This window comes from Vulpes lagopus, chromosome 7 (assembly GCF_018345385.1).
Source record: "Vulpes lagopus strain Blue_001 chromosome 7, ASM1834538v1, whole genome shotgun sequence".
NCBI classification, from domain to species: Eukaryota; Metazoa; Chordata; class Mammalia; order Carnivora; family Canidae; genus Vulpes; species Vulpes lagopus.
In genome coordinates, this window is record NC_054830.1 from 111,589,913 (window position 1) to 111,608,781 (window position 18,869).

At 41.4% G+C, this 18,869-nt stretch overlaps 1 protein-coding gene across 1 annotated transcript in view; it reads right to left on the reverse strand.

Annotated features, from left to right (window-relative positions):
* Positions 1-8,296: 8,296 nt before the first annotated feature.
* RAD50 (RAD50 double strand break repair protein) overlaps positions 8,297-18,869 on the reverse strand; it is a 92,134-nt gene continuing 81,561 nt past the window's right edge. The window contains exons 22-25 of the mRNA XM_041760747.1: positions 13,287-13,372; positions 12,616-12,758; positions 9,990-10,123; positions 8,297-8,643 (exon numbers count right to left, since the gene is read on the reverse strand). Coding sequence (XP_041616681.1) covers positions 8,457-8,643; positions 9,990-10,123; positions 12,616-12,758; positions 13,287-13,372 — 550 coding nt within the window. The 3' untranslated portion in view covers positions 8,297-8,456. The remainder of the gene's footprint in view (positions 8,644-9,989; positions 10,124-12,615; positions 12,759-13,286; positions 13,373-18,869) is intronic.

Below are 18,869 nucleotides of genomic sequence, written 5' to 3' on the forward strand. Positions count from 1 at the left end.
TATGATAGTCACAGAGAGAGAGTGAGTGAGAGAGGCAGAGACACAGGCAGAGGGAGAAGCAGGCTCCATGCACCAGGAGCCCGACATGGGACTCGATCCCGGGTCTCCAGGATCGTGCCCTGGGCCAAAGGCAGGCGCTAAACCGCTGCGCCACCCAGGGATTCCCCTACAGCAGTCCATTTTAAATTGAAGGTCACTTAAGTTCAAATACATTCTAAAATAACTTCATTTTTACTCCCCCCTTCATGTTTTATGTATATGTTGGCATATTTTATCTCATTTTATTCTGTGAATCTTTTTATTTTTTTTTTAAGATTTTATTTCTTCATTTGAGAGACAGAAACAGTGAGCAAGAGAAAGCATGGGGGTGGGGGCAGGGGTGGAAGGACAGAGGGAGAAGCAGAATCTCCATTGAGCAGGGAGCCTGATGTGAGACATGGTCCCAGGACCCTGGGATCATGACCCGAGCTGAAGGCAGCTGCTTAACCGACTGAGCCACCCATGTACCCCTCTGTGAATCCCTTTAAATATTTTTCTAGATATAATTGATTTTGCTCCTTTTGCCTTTTCACTTTCATACTAGTTTATAAGGGATTGTTCTAAGAAGTGCCTGGCTGGCTCAGTCGGTGGAGCATATGACTCGATCTTAGGGTTGCGAGTTCAGGCCTCATGTTCGGCATGGAGCCTACTTGAAAAGTAAAATAAAATGCTATTTATAAGTGATTGTTGTAATACCTTTACTGTACATTTGCTTTTACTCATGAAATGCTTCCTTTCATAGTTTTCTTCTAATTATGGCCTTTTCTTTTCCACTTAAAGGAACTTCTTTAACATTTCTTGTAAGGCCACTATAGTGGTAATAACTTCCTTTAAATTTATTTGTCTGGAAAACTCTTTCTCTCTCCCTCAATTCCAAATGATAACATCATAAAGTATTCTTGTGTTTTTTTTTTTTCCCCAGCACCTTGAATATATCATGACATTCCTTCTAGCCTGCAGTTCCTGCTGAAAAATCAGCTGATAGCCTTATAGGATTTCCCTTGTACTAGTTGCTTCTCTCTAGCTGCTTTTAAAGTTCTCTCTTTGTCTATTATTTTAATTAGTATATGTTATGATATGGACCTCTGTGGATGTATTTTGTTTGTAAGTCTCTGTGCTTCCTGAACCTGGATGTTTGTTTCCTTCCCCGGGTTAGGGAAGTTTTCAGATACTTTTGCTTCAAAGAAGTTTTCTGCCCCTTTCTCTCTTTTCCTCCTAGGATGCCTATAATGCAAATGTTTGTACACTTGATATTATCCAAGAGAGCCCTTAACCTCTCCTCATTTTTAAAATTCTTTTTTTCTTTTTGCCGTTCACCTTGAGTGCTTTCCATCACCTTGTCTGAATGAGTGCTGATTCATTCTTCTGCATCCTCTAATATACTGTTGATTCTCTCTGGTGTATTTTTCATTTTGGTTATTTTGTTCTTCAACTCTGATTATTTGCAGTCCCCCCCCCCCCCCCCGCTCTTTGTTGAAGTTCTCATTAAGTTCATCTACTCCTTACCCAAGTCCGGTGAGCATCTTTAATGACCATTATTTTGAACTCTTTATCAGGCAGGTTGGTTATTTCCATTTCATCTAGGTCTTTTTGTTTGGAGCGTGTTTCTCTGTTTTCTCATTTTGCTTGACTTTGTGTTTGTTTCTGTCAGTCATGTGGAACAGCTACTTCTGGACTTGAAGGAATGGTCTTGTGTATGGCCATCCCCTGTATAGACTTTGTAAGCCTGATTATTTTGGCTGGCTGGCTGGCTGGAGTTGTGGCTGGCATGGGCTGGGGGTCCCAGGGTACTTTATGATCCTGAGGCTCTCCACATAGAGGGTACCCTGACAGGACAGCTGAAGCTGAAGTAGGTTTAAGCTGGGGGGTTCCCTGGGTTTTTCATGCAGAGGGTATCTTGACAGAACAGATGAATTTATTTTTATTTTATTTATTTTATTATTTTACATTTTATTTTATTTTATTTATTTTTAGGACAGCTGAATCTGATGTGAGTGTAAGCCAGGGTGTCCTGGCTGGGTGGCTGGAGCTGAAGTGGGTGCACGCTCATCCACAGAGGGGGTGCCATGGAAAGTAGTGTGGGCTTGGAATGTTCCTTTGTGTCCCATAACTGTGTCACCTTGGCATGAGGCTGGAACTATAGTGGGTGCTGACCAGGGGTGTCCTGCTGTGTGCCATGCTGGGGCCACCTTGGTGGGTAGTTTGGGCCAGTGTGGGATAAAGGCTCAGGGCTCACTGAGGACACAGACTGGAAATGGTGCCCAGACTCTGTTCCCATCCACCTTATCAAGATGTAAGGGGGAAAAAAAACCTTGGTGCTCACCAGGACCTCAACCAGAGATTTCCAGCAGCTCTCCTGCTGTTTGGCAGAATTCTGGGGCTGGATCTTTTATATTCTAGTTCCTCTTTTAAGCAAAGGTGTTTGTTTTTTTAAGATTTCATTTATTTATTTGAGAGACTGAGCACAAGCAGAGGGAGAGGCAGAAGCAGAGGTGGAAGCAGAAGCAGGCTCTCCACTGAGCAGGGAGCCCGACATGGGGCTTGATCCTAGGACCCTGTGATCACGACCTGAGCTGAAGGCAGATGCTTAACAGAGGGAGCCACCCAGATACCCCTAAGCCAAGTTTTTTTTTCTTTTTTTCCTTTCCTGTACCCTAAGGGCACCTCTATGTGCTTCTGACCTCTTAGTACTCTCCCTCCTCCTGCCGCTCACAGGGTCAGGGGTAAATTTTGTTTCGGGATGGTGTATCCATCTGTGTTGTCATTCTCTATGTGGTCTCTCTTTCATTATGCAGACGCTGTTCATTCAGCCCTCAGTTCCTCTTCAGGAGGAATTGTTCTGGAAGTAGGTGTGAATTTGGAGTGTCAGTGGAGGAGGTGAGTTTAGGGTCTCCTACATCATCATCTGGGACCTGAAGCCTCCTTTCCTGGACTAATTTTGTAAAGCTATATTCTTTGTTATATGTGGTCACTGAATTCTCGGCTTAGTGGTAGTTAATGTTCAGACAGAGATTTCATGTCTTGAACTAACAAGTTTCCAAGCCTTTGTTGAAGGGCTGTGTCTTAGCAGTGATTGCGATTGCGGTTAGAGGTGCTGAAGGGGGTGAACTCCATTCAGGTCAAATAAAGAACAGCTCTGAGGATGGAGATTTTCAGTGAGCTTGCCAGACAGGGCAAATAGGAGTGGTTCTCTGTGGCTGAAGATTTTGGGGCACTCCAACCCATTCTGGTCCTTCCAGTCAGTGCTGGTTTCCACAAGTACTGTAGTTATGGGGCTTCTGGTTTTCAAAGCCCCCCCAGAGATGGGGAGTGGGGCAAAGCCATTGGCTTTTCTGAGATTGTTTTCCCTCAATAAACACTCCTTGGCTTATAGCAAGCCTTTAGTTAATTTCCAAAGTTCTGAAAAAGTTTACTAGCTTTTGCCACTGTTCTTATTGCTTTTACGAAGAGCTGATTTTTGTCAGATCTACTATTCCTTTATTCCCACATACAGCCCCATCCCTTTTCCCTCCTTTTACTTCTTTAAAGGAATTAGAATTTCTGTAGATCCAGAAATTAAATTACAAATTTAATCGACACTTTGGATTCAATTCAATACTTCAGGATTCTTTTTACAGCCTTTCCCCTTTCCTGATACACAGACATAATTCTCTACCAGTGAGAAACTGGTTCTTATTATCTACAATACATGTATGTGTTTGATTTTCGTGTATAAAGTGGTTTCAGAATTGCTAACCATCCTGCTGTGAGAAACACACTGAGTTGGTTTACTCTTACAAAGATGACTGACAGCTGTGTTGAGAATCGAGCGTCAGGGGCAGGTCCAACCAGTGAGAGCCATTAGGTAGCTCCTCAGATTATTCAGGTTAGAGATGATGGTGACTTGGGCCACAACAGTGGCGGTTTAGAAGGTAAGACAAGGTGAGATGGAAACATTTTGAAAGTTGAACCCAGAGTATTAAACTGATGGACTGGATGTGGGGCAGGAGATAAACAAAATATGAAGGATGCTGCCAAGTTTTTGCCTGAGCGATTCAAAGAATGGAAATGCCATTAAGTGAGAGCCTATGGGAGGTGCAGTCTCTGGGGGAAGGATTGATTATGGTCATTTTAAGTTTCAGATGTCTGTTAGATATTCAAGTGCAACTAGATGTCCAGTAGGCAGCTGATTCTGAGTCAGGAGCTGAGACAAGATCTGGACTGGAGACACATCTGAGGAGTCAGCATCTAGGGGATCGTGGAAAGTGCTGTCAGTGCCCTGCCTCTATCATAAAAGCTTCCGGTGTGCTCCTACCCATTTCTGTCTGCTGCTGTTAACTGAATCTTTGTCAAAAGGCTTTTCTTAGTTTTTGTTTTTATTTTCTAACTGTGAAAGGCAGCTCTGTGGAAGGTGTACTTGGCAAGTCAGTAGCTGCCCCGCTCTGGAATGGCCCTTAGTCACTCTCAGGACGTAGTAGGTGAATACCATGGCCCTTCCGTGTGACGGCTCGGAGGTGTGTACTCTGCCACATTTCCCAGAATGTTCATGTGGGATTCAACTACAGTTGCCAGCTGTGGTGACTGGCTTAAGAACACACTCTATGTAGAACTGTTGGCTTTTTATGAAACTCCCTAGTCTCCTGTTTCCTTCTGCTGGAATCATTTCAGATTCTACTGTGGGTGGAGAACTCAAATTAAGGTAATGTGAAAGCCATGAGAGTGGATGAGATCTCCCAATGAGTGAGTGCAGGGCTCAGAGGAGCAGACTCTGAGCACCAGAGGGCTGCTGCATCCTTAGGTCAGGGAGGTGGCATGTGCAGGGAGAAGTGGGCAGCAGTGTTGGGGTTGTTAGGAGTTAGAGGACAGAACCTAGGTGAGACAGTGATAGAATGATAGGCCACAGAATCTAGGCTGTTGAAGGAGAAAAAGGTAGGATGGAAGCCAGGAACTGAAAAAGTGACAATACGGTAGGTTGAAATATTTGTGGGCTCACAGGATTGCTGGGGTTGGAGGCCCCCAGAGGGAACTGTGAACTTCTCAGGGGGTTTTTGGAGAGTGAGGTACTGAACAGTGAGATTATGGAGAGCTTTGTTACTAGAAGTACTGGACTCTGGATAAGACAAGGGAGTGTCTTTTCAGGAAAGAATGAGGAGCCAAGAGGCCAAGGGTTATGTTACATCATCATCCAAAGGCTGAAATCACTCTGATTATGAAGTTAGTCTTGGGAAATGGCAAACTGGGAGCTAAAAATGCCCATGAAGAAGGGGGAGTGAGCAGGCTGGGGGCTCAAGAAAAAGGAAGCCAGAAAGAGTAAACCGAAGACGGATTTTTCTTGAACAGCCACCTGCTACTTACATTGCCAGGCAGTGCTAAGTAGTTTATGGTTATTTAATCCTCATTAACAACCCCCCAGTATCTGTTTTACCTATTTACCTATTTTAAAGATAAGGAAATGGAAGTAAAAGTGAATAAATGACAGGATTCCAGAGCCAGTGAGTGGTGGTGCTTGGATTTAGCTCAGGATTTTGCCTCCTATTCTTCCTCTCCACATTGTGCCACCTACTCATCCCATGTGTGAAATGTGTCTAGAAGCAGCAATGAAAAGGGACCCTACTCCAACTCCAGGACACAGACACAAGGGGAAATGGAGAATGGAAATGGGAAATCTCTTTTTAACTTGTAAATGTTCAATTGCTTCTATTTATCTTGTATTGCCCTGTCATTTCATGTGGCAATGGCTGGAGCCTTAAGAAATATGTTGATAGAAGACGTGTTTTTTATTTAATGGGAAATGCTTCCTCTTTTGCTATTAAGAGGACTTTAATTTTGATTGGATGACAACACGAAGAAAATATTTTTGGGGCGCCTAGGGTGCTCGGTCAATTAAGTGTCAGACTCCATTTGGGCTCAGGTCATGGTCTCAGGGTGGGGAGATGGAGCTCCACGTCAGGCTCTGTGCTCAGCTCAGTGTGAAGTCTGCTTGAGAGTCTCTCTCCCTCTGCCCCTTCCCTTGCTTGCACACTCTAAAGAAAGAAAATCTTTAAAAAATTCTTTGCAAAATTATTAGGTTTGCTAAAGCTAGGAGACAATGAATTTTATTAAAAAAATGGTGTTTACGGTGTCTATTGGCATTTTTCCTCTTTGGCTTTACTATGGCGATGATTTATGACAGATTCATCGTACTTTGAAATATTCTTGCATTCCTGAGATACTGATTACTGTGTTATTGGTTATTATTTAATATATGGCTGCTAGTTTGGTACACAGGGTAATTTTAGTTTTTCAAAGCATATTAGGATGACTGAACCTTGTCAATGGATAGGAAACAGATGGCTGGAGTGGTAGCTATGCTGCTTGGCCCTTTTATCCAGGAATCAGGTGAGGGTCTGGACCAGGCTTTCTCAACCAGAGTTCTTCATGTGAATAATAGGACACAGGAAATGATGCAAGTAACTTTTTTCAGTTCTTCCACAGACAGTATGTAGCTATAGCTGCCTTTGAACTCTGAACCCAGGGGCTAGGGGAGGCCAGCCCTCAGAAGGCGCAGTCACAAATCTTGTAGAACTTTGGACTACCTCAAATCTTTGGACTACCTCATACTGCTGACCTGAAGCCTAACTGATAATATCAACAGTTGATAAACACATATTCTCTGTATTAGATCATATACTGTATTTTTAGCATGAAGCTAGAGAAAATACTAAGAAAAAGGAAATATATTTACAGTACTGTTCTTTATCAGAGGAAAAAAACCCTACATATACGTGGACCTGCACAGTTCAAACCCATGTTGTTCAAGGATCAACTGTAAGATCACTTCAGATGCACAGAAACGGATTACATACAGCAGATATAGTACGAGTTTCCTACTGCTGCTACAATGAACTAGCCTACACTTAAGGTGCTTAACACTGATTCTCTTATACAACTTGGGAAGTCAGAACCCCAGAATCAGTGCTCATAAGTCACTGTGTCAGCTGGTTCCTTTTAGAGGCTCTGAGGGGCAAGGGTTCCTTTGCTTTTTTCAACCTCTCTTGGTTGCTTATATTGCTTGGCTTATAGCCCTTCCCCCTCCTTCAAAGCACAGCACTGCAGCCTCTGCCTCTGGCAGCACATGCTCTCTTGATTAGGCTATTCATGATTACATTTAGGGTCCACCAGGATGATCTCATCTCAAGATCCTTACCTTTAATCATATCTGTCAAGTCCCCTTTGCCACATGAGGGAATACTCACAGGCTCTAGGGATTAGGACTTTGCTATCTTTGGAGGTTATTCTTCAGCCTATTGCAGATACCTTAGGACCTAATTCTTTCCACACCCTGGTTGAGAAAGGCTGTCTGTACCGTAGACTCAGTAGATTTACAGATGGCTCAAAACTGGTTGTGCCACATGACTGAGACTCTGAAAGATAAAACTCCACAGTCTAATTCAAAAGTGTGTGACTTGGTAGCATTCTGTGTATAATGCTTGGGAAAAGCTTCCCGATGTCAGCTGGCAACTCTAGGAGAAAGGTGTGACTGGACTTTTATTAGAAATGACATCTGAAATGAGCATGAGTCCTGCTCTTCCAGGTCTGGCTGGACCCCAATGGAAGGAGGTTAGTACTTGGTGAGAAGGCCTTGCTTGCCTACCACACTGGAATGCACACTTGGTGAACAATCAGGATTGATGGTGAGGCAGATAATTGATACATAGGATGGATATAGAGAGAGGGACAGACTTCTTTATGATGGCAGCTCATGCTCCAAGCCAAAGGTGGCCTGCTCTTGATCAGAGCTTTCCAAAGGTGGATGTGCATAGTGGAGAACTTCCTCTTGTCTAGAGAGCCCCAAGCTGTAATGGCTACCTAGCAGGGGCATGTGGGGAGAGACGACGATAGGTATTGATTTAAATGATTACTTAAGGTTTCTTCAAACACCAGTGCCCCATTTGACTACTGTGAATTTTATTTGGGGGAACCGGAGTCCCAGTGAGGGAGGTCAGTTCCTGGATTTCTGAAGTTAAGAGCAGAGCCAGATATTAAAACCTCTTCATTTTTGGTCACCTTCAGATATTAATGATGCTAATAACTCCTAAATTATTAAGACAGTGAGAACCTACTTCTCAAAAGTACATTGGAAAGTGGAAGTTGAATGAAGTAGCTTTAGGTAATAGGAAGCAGTCATTTCCACCAGGAAGGGAAGCAGAGCAGCTGAGTCACCTGTGTTGCTATTGAGCCCACCCAGGCCTGTCAGAGGCTGCCTGCAGGGGGTTGAAGTTCAGGAAATCAGTCCAAATTTCATGTGGAACAATTTTAATGATTCTAGATGCAGAGCTCCTCTGAGGGGACAGATTTTCCTACTGAATAAGTTGATACCAGAAATAAGCAGTTGCCTGAGGACATGTGTTTTTTTTTTTTTTAGGACATGTGTTTTTAAGGCAAAATCTTGACTATTTTTAATGAACGTAAGAACCCAGGGAGCTAACATTACATGTCACAATCTCTGAGCACTGATCGATGTTCTTCTTAATCCTGTAGAATTTCTCCACATATTCAGAGCGGCCTAAGAGCTCTACAAAATCTTCATCGTGAGTGATGACCAGAAGCTGGAAGTTACGCTGCTGTGAGCGACTCTTAATTATCCTGAAACAATATATTCAGAACATTTTATTACTGGAAAGCTCAAATAGTCCTTTCCTTTTATATGAAAAAGCCACTGAGAACCTTGTCACAGTGGATGACACCATGTGTGCTGTGTGTGATGACCAGGGCCCCTGCCAGCCCTGCAGGAAGCTGGAGAGCCTGGGGTGGCCTGAGGCCTTCAGTCCAGCTGGGTAGGAGCCCCCATCTCCTCTCCAGACAGTGCAGGTGCCCACTGTTGACTCTTCACCTAGGTCTGACTCAGGCACTGGTAAGAATACATAATCTAGTTTCTTCCAGAACACAAAGTTGTTACTAAAGCAGGTAGAAATGTTTTACCTAATTTTCTTTAATATCTGTGGTGTTCAACTTTAGGAGTCTGACTTATTCCTTTGTCTGGGGTTTTTGTGACCTGTTACTAATTCTCTCTGGAAGAAGAAGAAAAAAAAGACCAACTACAGGCAAGGGAAATTACATTTGCAAGTCCCACTACCTTCTTGGGAGCTGAGTCTACTTAGAATTCTGCCACCACCAGTTACCAGATGCATCATTAGTATGACACACAGGAGACCTGAGTGGGTGTACTGGGAACATTTTTGTTCATTATCTATATGCTGAGGTAACTACCTAGGGGACTGAAATCAAACTTTTTCTTTTAACTATTCATTTATTTATCCCTTGCCTGCAGCTGGATGCACTTAGCTTTCAAAAGTAGTTGCCCTTGTGTGATGGGCACACAAGACTACCAAGAGAAGGCTGAGAAAGGGGCCCCATACTTTCATCTCTGCCAGAAAGAATCTGTCTGGAGCAAGAGTACCCAAAACAGCTTCTCTAGCTTGGAAAAAATGCCTTTTCTTTGCCAGCACAGTCTTTCAACTGCTGTCCATCCCTGGAGCCTGTACCAAGGGCATGTGAATGTGGCAAAAGTGTGTGCAATTTTACTTTCTAGATTCTACTTAACCACTATTCCACTTTTTGAATAAGAGCTGTCATTTCTCATAAAGCTGGGGAGATGGGCCAAAATCCAGTATTACCACCTAAAAATGTTTTAGCAGGGCAGCTAAGTCCTCTACATGATGTGTGGGCACTGCTGGTGCATTTACAGAAAAACCAAACCAAGCCAGGAAACCCTTCAGTTTCCCTATGAACACACTCGGGGAGATGCAGGATGTGTCTGGGACTGCTGTTCACCACCTAGTTCTTTTTTAAGTATCTGAAGAATTACTATCAAAGGTCTGGCACCAACCAGCTTTCCCACAGAACACCCATCTAGAGAGGGTTTTCACCGTAATTTTTAAAGTAAGGTAAAGAGTTCTATCATAACCTGCCCCCAAACCAGAGATTCTTACTCAACAAGAGCATGTGCAAGAGACTCAATGTTTTCTCGGTCAAGATTTGTTGTTGGCTCATCCAAGGCAAGGATGCCACAGTTCAAGCAGAATGTTTCAGCCAACGCCAGACGAATGATGAGTGAGGCCAGTACCTGGAATAAAGCACCAGAGCTGAGTTGTACTGCACTGACCTTTTTCTCATTCACTTTAGGAAAACAGGCAGACCTGGCCTAATGTCGTTATAAGGGAAAGGATCAATGTCACGAGGTCACTGACTTTAGGCAAATCATTGCTCTTTTATATGGGAGAGTCTGGCACTGTGATCAGACTCTTAAACCCTTCCAGAAGGTGAGCCATCAGGTATATTATCTCAGCCTATCGTGCAGTGAAATAAGATGCTAAAAGCAATGGTGATTTTACTACCCACAAATACACACAAATCATGTCAGCTATAATGAAACTTGAGCACATGTTTGAATCGGAAATGCATTACTTTTACTCAAAGTATAAGATTAACAACCTTAAAAATTCAAGTCCTATTTTACTTTCCTGATAATGATATTTGTTAGAAAACGTAGACACGTTACATCTTCTAGAGTCCCACACACACTTTTACTCTGTGAGTTATCTTTCAATCTCTATGTTCTGTGGTGCAAAAGGGGCACCAGGTACTGTGGTGTTATTTACCTAGACTTAAGTGTAAGCCAAAAGAGAGAGAGAAAGAATAGTCCTGGATCAGTTTACCAGGAGTGTAGGAGTATGATTTTATTTAAGCTTACCTACAGGACATCAAGGGAACTGACACTTTGAGGTACTTTCTTGGTTAATTAAAAACCTAATGCTAAAACTCTCAGATGCAGCTGAAGCCATCTGAGGTATAAGGGGCACAGAATCAAGAGTGACAGAATAGTCTAGGAAGTAGAAACTATTTTTGTGTGAGCCGTCAGTATCTCCTTCCACCAGTCTGTGAGCAAAGGAGCATCAGTGAGTGGAGTTAGTGACTTCAGGGCAGTTTAGAGCTTCTCTCTGATACCCAGGGCAGACTGGCAGACTGAAGCCAGGATCATAGCTTGGCCCTTTGGGGAAGACACCTTTTTCCTGTATTTGAACCCTACTGCAACTGCCTCTTTCTCCACCATGTACTCAGAGTAGAGTCTAAATGAAGTTCCTGGCCAACTTCTTTTTTTTTTCCCCTGGCCAACTTCTAACAAACTATTTGTCTGTCTTCTCCCCCAACACCAAAGAAGCAATTAATGCTAATTTTTATAATTTAGAGTATCTATGGGAAATCTACTTTGTTCAGAAAATAATTTTCAAAAGTATTTTTAATTCAAAGGGACATGTTTCAAACTCTGTATTTTCTTATTCATTACCACTGAAAATCACCAAAGCAAGTAGGAATACTGATTATAGATCACAAATTTGTCATTTTTGCAAAATATGATTAAGATAATAATCTGCGTGTGCCTTAAATTGGTATCCGCCATCTGGGCTGACAACAAAATACATACACGCAGGATTGTCTTTAAGCAAAAATTGAAAATTATGAAATACCTCAGATAATGTGATCAGCCATTTCTAGAATCTTAAGATTTTGTTAAGAAACCCAGGAGTTCAGAAATGTTATCAAATATAATCCGCTTCTAATCTGAAAAGAGGAAGCTCAAGAATCTAAGCCACCATGGTTACAAACCTGTGCACAAAGGACCCAGCTTTGCTCCCAAAGACACAGACCAATTTTCCTGACTCTTTATTTAAAGCTTTACTCCTCTTTCTGATTTGCTCTGTGCTCCCTATCCAACATAGCCTGTTCTGCCAGCCTTGTGTGGAGCTAAGTAGCCTGGCTCAGTAGCTGAGGGGTGTGTCAGGGTGTATGTGGCACATGCACAGAGGGGAGAGGCAGCTGTATGTGTCATGGCTTCTGGTCTAGCAGAACCTTCTTTTAACATTTTTAAGCAATCTTTACACATGATGTGGGGCTCAAACACAACTCCAAGATCAAGGGTGCACAGTCTACCAAATGAGCCAGCCAGGTTCCCTTAGTGGATCCTTCTTTCAGAGGGTGTGCAGGCCAGACCCATTGGCTAGGCCGATGGCAGAGGTTGGCAGGGACTCAGTCTCATGATGGGGCAGCTTTCTCAATGAGAATTTTACATTTTAGTGCCTCACCAGGCTCAGCCTAGGATCTGACTTAGTAATACTGCAGGTCACTCAGTCTATCACCCCACCCCACCTTTGATTGTTCTGAAATCAGAATGCACTCTTGCAATTAGTTGCATTTTTTTCTTTCTTGGTGACACATAAAATAGTGTTATGTCTTAGAACTGATGATACATTAACTTTATTCCTGTAAGGAGTATTATGATATAATGGTCACAAGCTGCATGTTCTGTGTTTGGCCTGTCATGTGAGAATGTTTCCGACCTTTCTCCTAAAGGACCATCTATGTTGCAGGAAATGCTGATTAGAACTAGAAGAGTGTAACGGGATAGTTGATCTGATCAACTTGATGCGGCAACAAAGAGTGCTGTGAGGAGCTTCTCAGCATTCACAGGCAGCCCTAGTTGCTTTCACTGCACTGACAGCAGTTTCTTCCCGTCAATTCACTGTGCACAGTTACTCCCTAGGCTTTCGAGATACCTGCCTTTTGTCCAGCACTGCATCGTCCTCTCATATCCAAAGCTGTGTCTCCTTTTAGCATCACCACGCGGTAGTTATAATTCCGCCTTTTATCAGAAGCGGATACATTTTCATCGGCATCAGACCGAATTTCTATGTATTCAATATCTAACATACAAAAAAGAAGATTTCAGAGAAACCTACATTCTGTAGCTTCTTGTCACTTGCAAATATCAAGTAAGCCCCCATGAAGCAACGTGTGAAGCTGACATTACCATTCAAACTGGCTGAGATGGTTCATGAGGCAAAAGCAACCCCAGATACCCCAACTTTCAGTCTCTACTCTGCCTTTCTTAGTTCCCCGATTAAGAGTTTCCTCCTGCTGGTTTTCTTCTTATCGCCTTTCAGCTTATCCGTATCTATGCTTCAACAGAATCTATTAGGTCATCAGTTAAATATAATATGTACATAGCCAAATATGTAAGTCCTGTCAGGCTTTGGAATAGAAAACTTTGCATTTTTTTTCTTGCTACAAGATGTCGTCAAGATAAGAATTCTTAGAAAATCTCCAAGAGATGTTTCTAAACATCTAGAAAGGGGTCTAGGAAGTAATGCTGGCATGATGAGAGATCCTATGTGCCAAGAACTAGGGACGGGGCTTTGGAAAAAGCATTCACAACAAACAATGTCAATTACCTTGTCCACGATAGGTACTTCGCCAAAGGTCACGTATAATTTTGTTGATTTCCTCCATTTTCATACTGTGAAATTTCATGATTGCTCTGGAAGAAGAAGCCACTGATACTTAAAAGGTAAAATAATGTAATGGTAAGATTAATGATATGTAATAGTATATTTTAAAAATATATGAAACATATAATGTATACTGTAATAAAAGAAACATCTTAACAATCTCATGAAATAACGAGTATTTCCAATGATAAAAGCAGAATACAGTAAGAGCTGGAAACAGGAACCAGAGCTACAACACTGCTGCATGGCCATGAATGAATGCAGCCAGGCACGTTCCCGGGCTCCTGAGTCCTGGCCCTGCCCATTGTCACTCCATGACAGGACAAATACTCCCTGAAAGAAATATTTAAATACTGTGAAAATCTCAGAAACTTTGTGGACAACTTTTTCTTTGGCTTACTGGAAGGACTGTAGCCACTAAGGCCTACCAGGTACAGAAGGACCTGTTGAATAAATGGATGGTAGTGAGTTAAATATGGGGGGCGAGATGTACAGGGTCCTCTACTCTGTGGGGACATAGTGCGACTCTGAACTGCTGTCTTTTTTCACTTTCTGTTACTATTAAAGTTTACCACAAGTGAGCCTGTTAAGGTATTTTAAAATTCCTCAGATGTGTGAGCTTTTCACCAACCAGAAGGTGTGGTTCAGAGAGAACAATTTAGTAAGAGACTTAAGCTGAGCTGAACCTCAAAATTTCTATTTTCCCTTCCTAGTTGAGGGATTAAGAAATCTTACCTCCAAGTATATGCATTAATTTCCATTTGGCCTGTCACCTTCCCCCCTCCACTCCACAACACACTTTTAAAAAACTAATACTTTCTGAATTCCAAAAAAAAAAAGGGGGGGGGGGAAGAAACGTTAGTTTTTAACAGGCTACTTTTGTTTTTACAAACTTCATTCTTACACTCTAGTCTCCTTTCATGAAAAAGCCCTTTGGTTCTTTGGAAATGGGTTTATGAATTAATAAATGTTGCATCGGTGACAAAAAGGCAAACATCATTGCCATGACCATACAGAGGATGTGAGGTGGCTCTACTTCCATTTGCAAGTCTCTTATCTGATATATACAAAAAAAGAAACTGAACGTAATGCTACTGCCTCTGCAGAATCATTTCATGATCTTTTGGTTCACCAGCAAGAGAGAAAGAAATGACTCAACATAAATACATTTTAAATATCAGATGAAGAATTTTGAAGTAATCAGACTGGAAAAAAAACCGTATATTGTGCTTGCTGGTGAGAATGCTGCAAGCCTCCATTTTCCAATTCACACGCCTATCCCAGCCTGACATTTCACATTCCTGTCAAAAGAACGGACCAAATGCCTAAGTATTTGCCAAATAAACAACAAAATTCCTTGAGAATGTTCTTGGGACCAATCACGTAATCCATAGCTCTTCACACATTATAATCCTAATTTTTCAAATAATTTTATAGAAAGGTCATCTTTTCATTCAATTTAAAGATCTTTTATAACTAACCTAAATAAGCAAACCCAAGGTGGAGAACAAACTCCAGGTGTCCAAGGTACACATACACAGCCCCTGCCATGGGTTCCTTATAGAACAGAGGTGGTGTATCCTGGCCTGAGAGAGACAGCACTACAAGAAGCAGCTCTAGGGGATCCCTGGGTGGCTCAGCAGTTTTAGCGCCTGCCTCTGGCCCAGGGCACAATCCTGGAGTCCCGAGATCGAGTCCCGCATTGCGCTCCCATGTCGGGCTCTTGGTGTGGAGCCTGCTTCTCCCTCTTCCTGTGTCTCTGCCCCCCGCTTATAAATAAATAAATAAAAATAAATCTTAAAAAAAAAAAAAAAGCAGCAGCTCTAGTCCTGAGAGAGATCTGGATCCCCCAAGAGGTGTGTCACACCAAGTTGATGCCTATTGGTTGGCCAGACCATCAGCTTATCTTTGTATTGTCTCTCTCCAGTATGGAGTTTACCACACCACTTGCAACAGTAGGGGATGATGAAGATAACCACATTAAATCCACTTGAGAAGAATAGTGACATTAGTTGTTACTACTAATGACCATTTACCTTCTGTGACGCGTAATTATGGTAAACAGTTAAATGTCATTTAATCCTTACAACAACACTGAAGAGTTATCTTTAGTTATCCTCATTTTACCACCAAGAAAACTGATACTTTAACAATGAATTTTCTGAAAAAGGAATTGATCCCATTTATAATAGCATCAAAACCAATAAAATACTTAGGTACGAATCTAACCAAGGAAGTCAAAGATTTCTACTCTGAAAACTTCAAGACACTGTGAAAGAAATCAAAGACACATATAAATGTAAAAGTATCTCATGTTTGACTGGAAGAATTACTATTATTAAAATAACAGAAGCCATCTAAAGATTCAGTGCCATCCCTATTAAGATCCCACTGGGATTTTTTTTACAGAAATAGAGAAAACACTCCTACTATGGAACCACAAACTACCCTAAACAGCCAAAGAAGTCCTAAGAAAGAACAACAAAAGCAGGAGGCATCACACTTTGATTTCAAGCTATAGTCTTAAAAACATTATGGCACTGGCATAGAAATAGACAAACAGATCAGAAGAATTTAGAGCTCAGAAATAAACCCAAACATAAGCAGTCCAACTAATATTTGCCAAGGAAGCCAAGAATACTCAATAGAGAAAAGACTGTCTCTTCCAATAAGTGATGCTGGGATAAATGGATAGTCACAAGTCAAAGAATGAGACTGGACCCCTATGTTCTACAACTCACAAAAATTAACTCAAAATGGATTAAAGACAAATTTAAATGTAAGACCTAAATCCATGAAACTCTTAGAAGGAAACATGGGAACTAAGTTCTCTGACATGACTTTTATAAATTACACCGAAAGCAAAAGTAAAAAAAATTAAAAAATTAAAAAATTAAAAATTGGGGTGCCAGGGTGGCTCAGTCATTTGAGCATGACTCTTGATTTTGGCTCAGGTCATGACCTCATGGTTGTAGAATCGAGCCCCACACTGGGCACCCAGCACATGGAGTCTGCTTGATATTCTCTCTCTCCCCCTCTGCCCATTCCCCTGCCTTGTTCTCTTTCTCTCTCAAATAAATCTTTATATTAAAAAAAATAAACAAAAACTTCTGCACAGCAAAAGAAATCATAAATAGAATGGAAAAGAAAGTCTACAGAATGGGCAAAGTATTCACAAATGATGTATCTGATGGGGTTAATATCTAAAATATATAAAGAACTCAGAGGTACCTGGGTGGCTCAGCAGGTTAAGCATCTATCTTTGGCTGAGGTCATGATCTCAGGGTCCTGGGATTGAGCCCTGTATCAGACTCCCTGCTCAGCAGGTAGTCTGATTCTCCCTCTCCTTCTGCCCCTTGTGTTCTCTTCTTTTGCAAATAAAATCTTAAAATATATATAATATATATATACACACACATATACATACATATACAAAGAACTCCTTTAATTCAATAGCAAAAAAAAAAAAAAAAAGTTGACTCTTGAACATGGAGGTTAGGAGTATCAAGTCACCACACAGTCAAAATCCATATGTAACTGTGGCTGCCCTAAACCTAACTTCTAATAGTCTATTGTTGACTAGAAGAAGCCTTACCTATAACACAAAAAGTCAATTAACATATATTTTAAATGTATTACACACTATAGTCTTATATATACACAGCCAATAAAGTACATTAAAAGATGTTGTCACTAGTCTTTAGGGAAATACAAATTAAAACCACAGTGCGATAACATTTCACACCTGTTAGGATAGCCATCATCAAAAAGACAAGTGATAATGAATTCCATGCTGGTATTGGAGAAAAGGGAACCCTTGTGCACTGTTGGTGGGACTTTAAGTATAGCCATTATGGAAAGCATTATGAAGGGTCCTTAAACAAAAAATTAAAAATAGAACTACCAAATGGATCTAGCAATTTCCACTTCTGGGAATATATCCAAAGGAGATGAAAACACTATGTCAAAGAGATATTTACACCCCATGTTTATAGCACCATTATTTACAATAGCCACATCGTGGAAACAACCTAAATGTCCATGGATGGATAAAGATATGTAGTGTATATATTCGATGGATTATTATTCAGCCACTTAGAAAATGAGGAAATCCTACTATTTGGGACAACATGGATGGACTTTGAAGGCATTACTCTAAGTGAAAAAAGTCAGAGAAAGACAACACTGTATATGATCTCAATTATATGTGGAATCTCAACAAAACAAAAACACCAAACTGACAAAAAAGGGATCAGATTTGTGGTCACTAAGGTTGGAGAGTGGAAGGAGGGAGAACTGGAAGAAGGTGATCAAAAGGTAAAACTTCTAGTTATAAGTAAGTACTAGGGATGTAACATATACCATGAATGAATACAGCTAGCACTGCCATATGATATACAGGAAAGTTGTTGAGGGAATACATCCTAGCAGCTGTCATCACAAGGAGACATTTTTTTCCTTTTCTTTTTAGTGTATTTATGGATTCTTTTACCTATTGTATCTTTTTTATTGTATTTCCTTTATTGAGAAAATGGATGTTAGCTGAACCCATTGTACTAATCACTTTGCAATATACGTAAACCAAACCATCACACTACATCTTAAACTTAATACAGTGGTGTATATCAATTATTTCTCAACACTGAAAAAAACCTGAAGTCTGACAAAATTACTAACATGGTTACAATTAGAGAAAAGTGATTACGATGTTAACAGCACTTGGATATCATAATTAAAATTAACAAGACAGTTAAAATGCCATTTTAAAAAATATTTTACTGATTTTATTTGACAGTGAGTGAGCCTGAGAGGGAGCGCAGGGCCAGAGGGGGAAGAGGAAGCAGACTCCTCTGCTGAGCAGGGAGTCCAATGTGGGGTTCGATCCCAGGACCCCGGGATCATGACTTGAACCAAAGGCAAATGCTTAACCAACTGAGCTACCCAGGCACCCCAAAATGCCATTTAAAAAAATATTTTATTTATTTATTCATGAAAGACAGAGAGAGAGAGGCAGAGACACAGGCAGAGGGAGAAGCAGGCTCCATGCAGGGAGCCTGATGTGGAACTCCATCCAGGGACTCCAGGATCACGCCCTGAGCTTTAGCTTTAGTCAGGCAGACGCTCAACCACTGAGTCACCCAGGAGTCCTCCAAAATGCCATCTTGAGGGCAGCCCGGGTGGCTCAGCGGTTTAGCACTGCCTTCAGCCCAGGGCCTGATCCTGGAGACCCAGGATTGAGTCCCACATCAGGCTCCCTGCATGGAGCCTGCTTCTTCCTCTGCCTGTGTGTCTACCTCTCTCTCTCATTAACAAATAGAGTCTTTAAAAAAAAAAATGCCATCTTGAAAGACAGAAGGCTCAAATAGTTTTAGGAGTAAATGTTAGCTCTAAAGTATATAGAATATTACACAGCAAGGAGAGATATAAGAAAAAAAAGGATATAAGAAAAAAAAAGTACAGGCCTAATTATTTTGCTTATAAATGCAGATACAAATATTCTAAATAAAATCAAATTTGGTGCTAAGG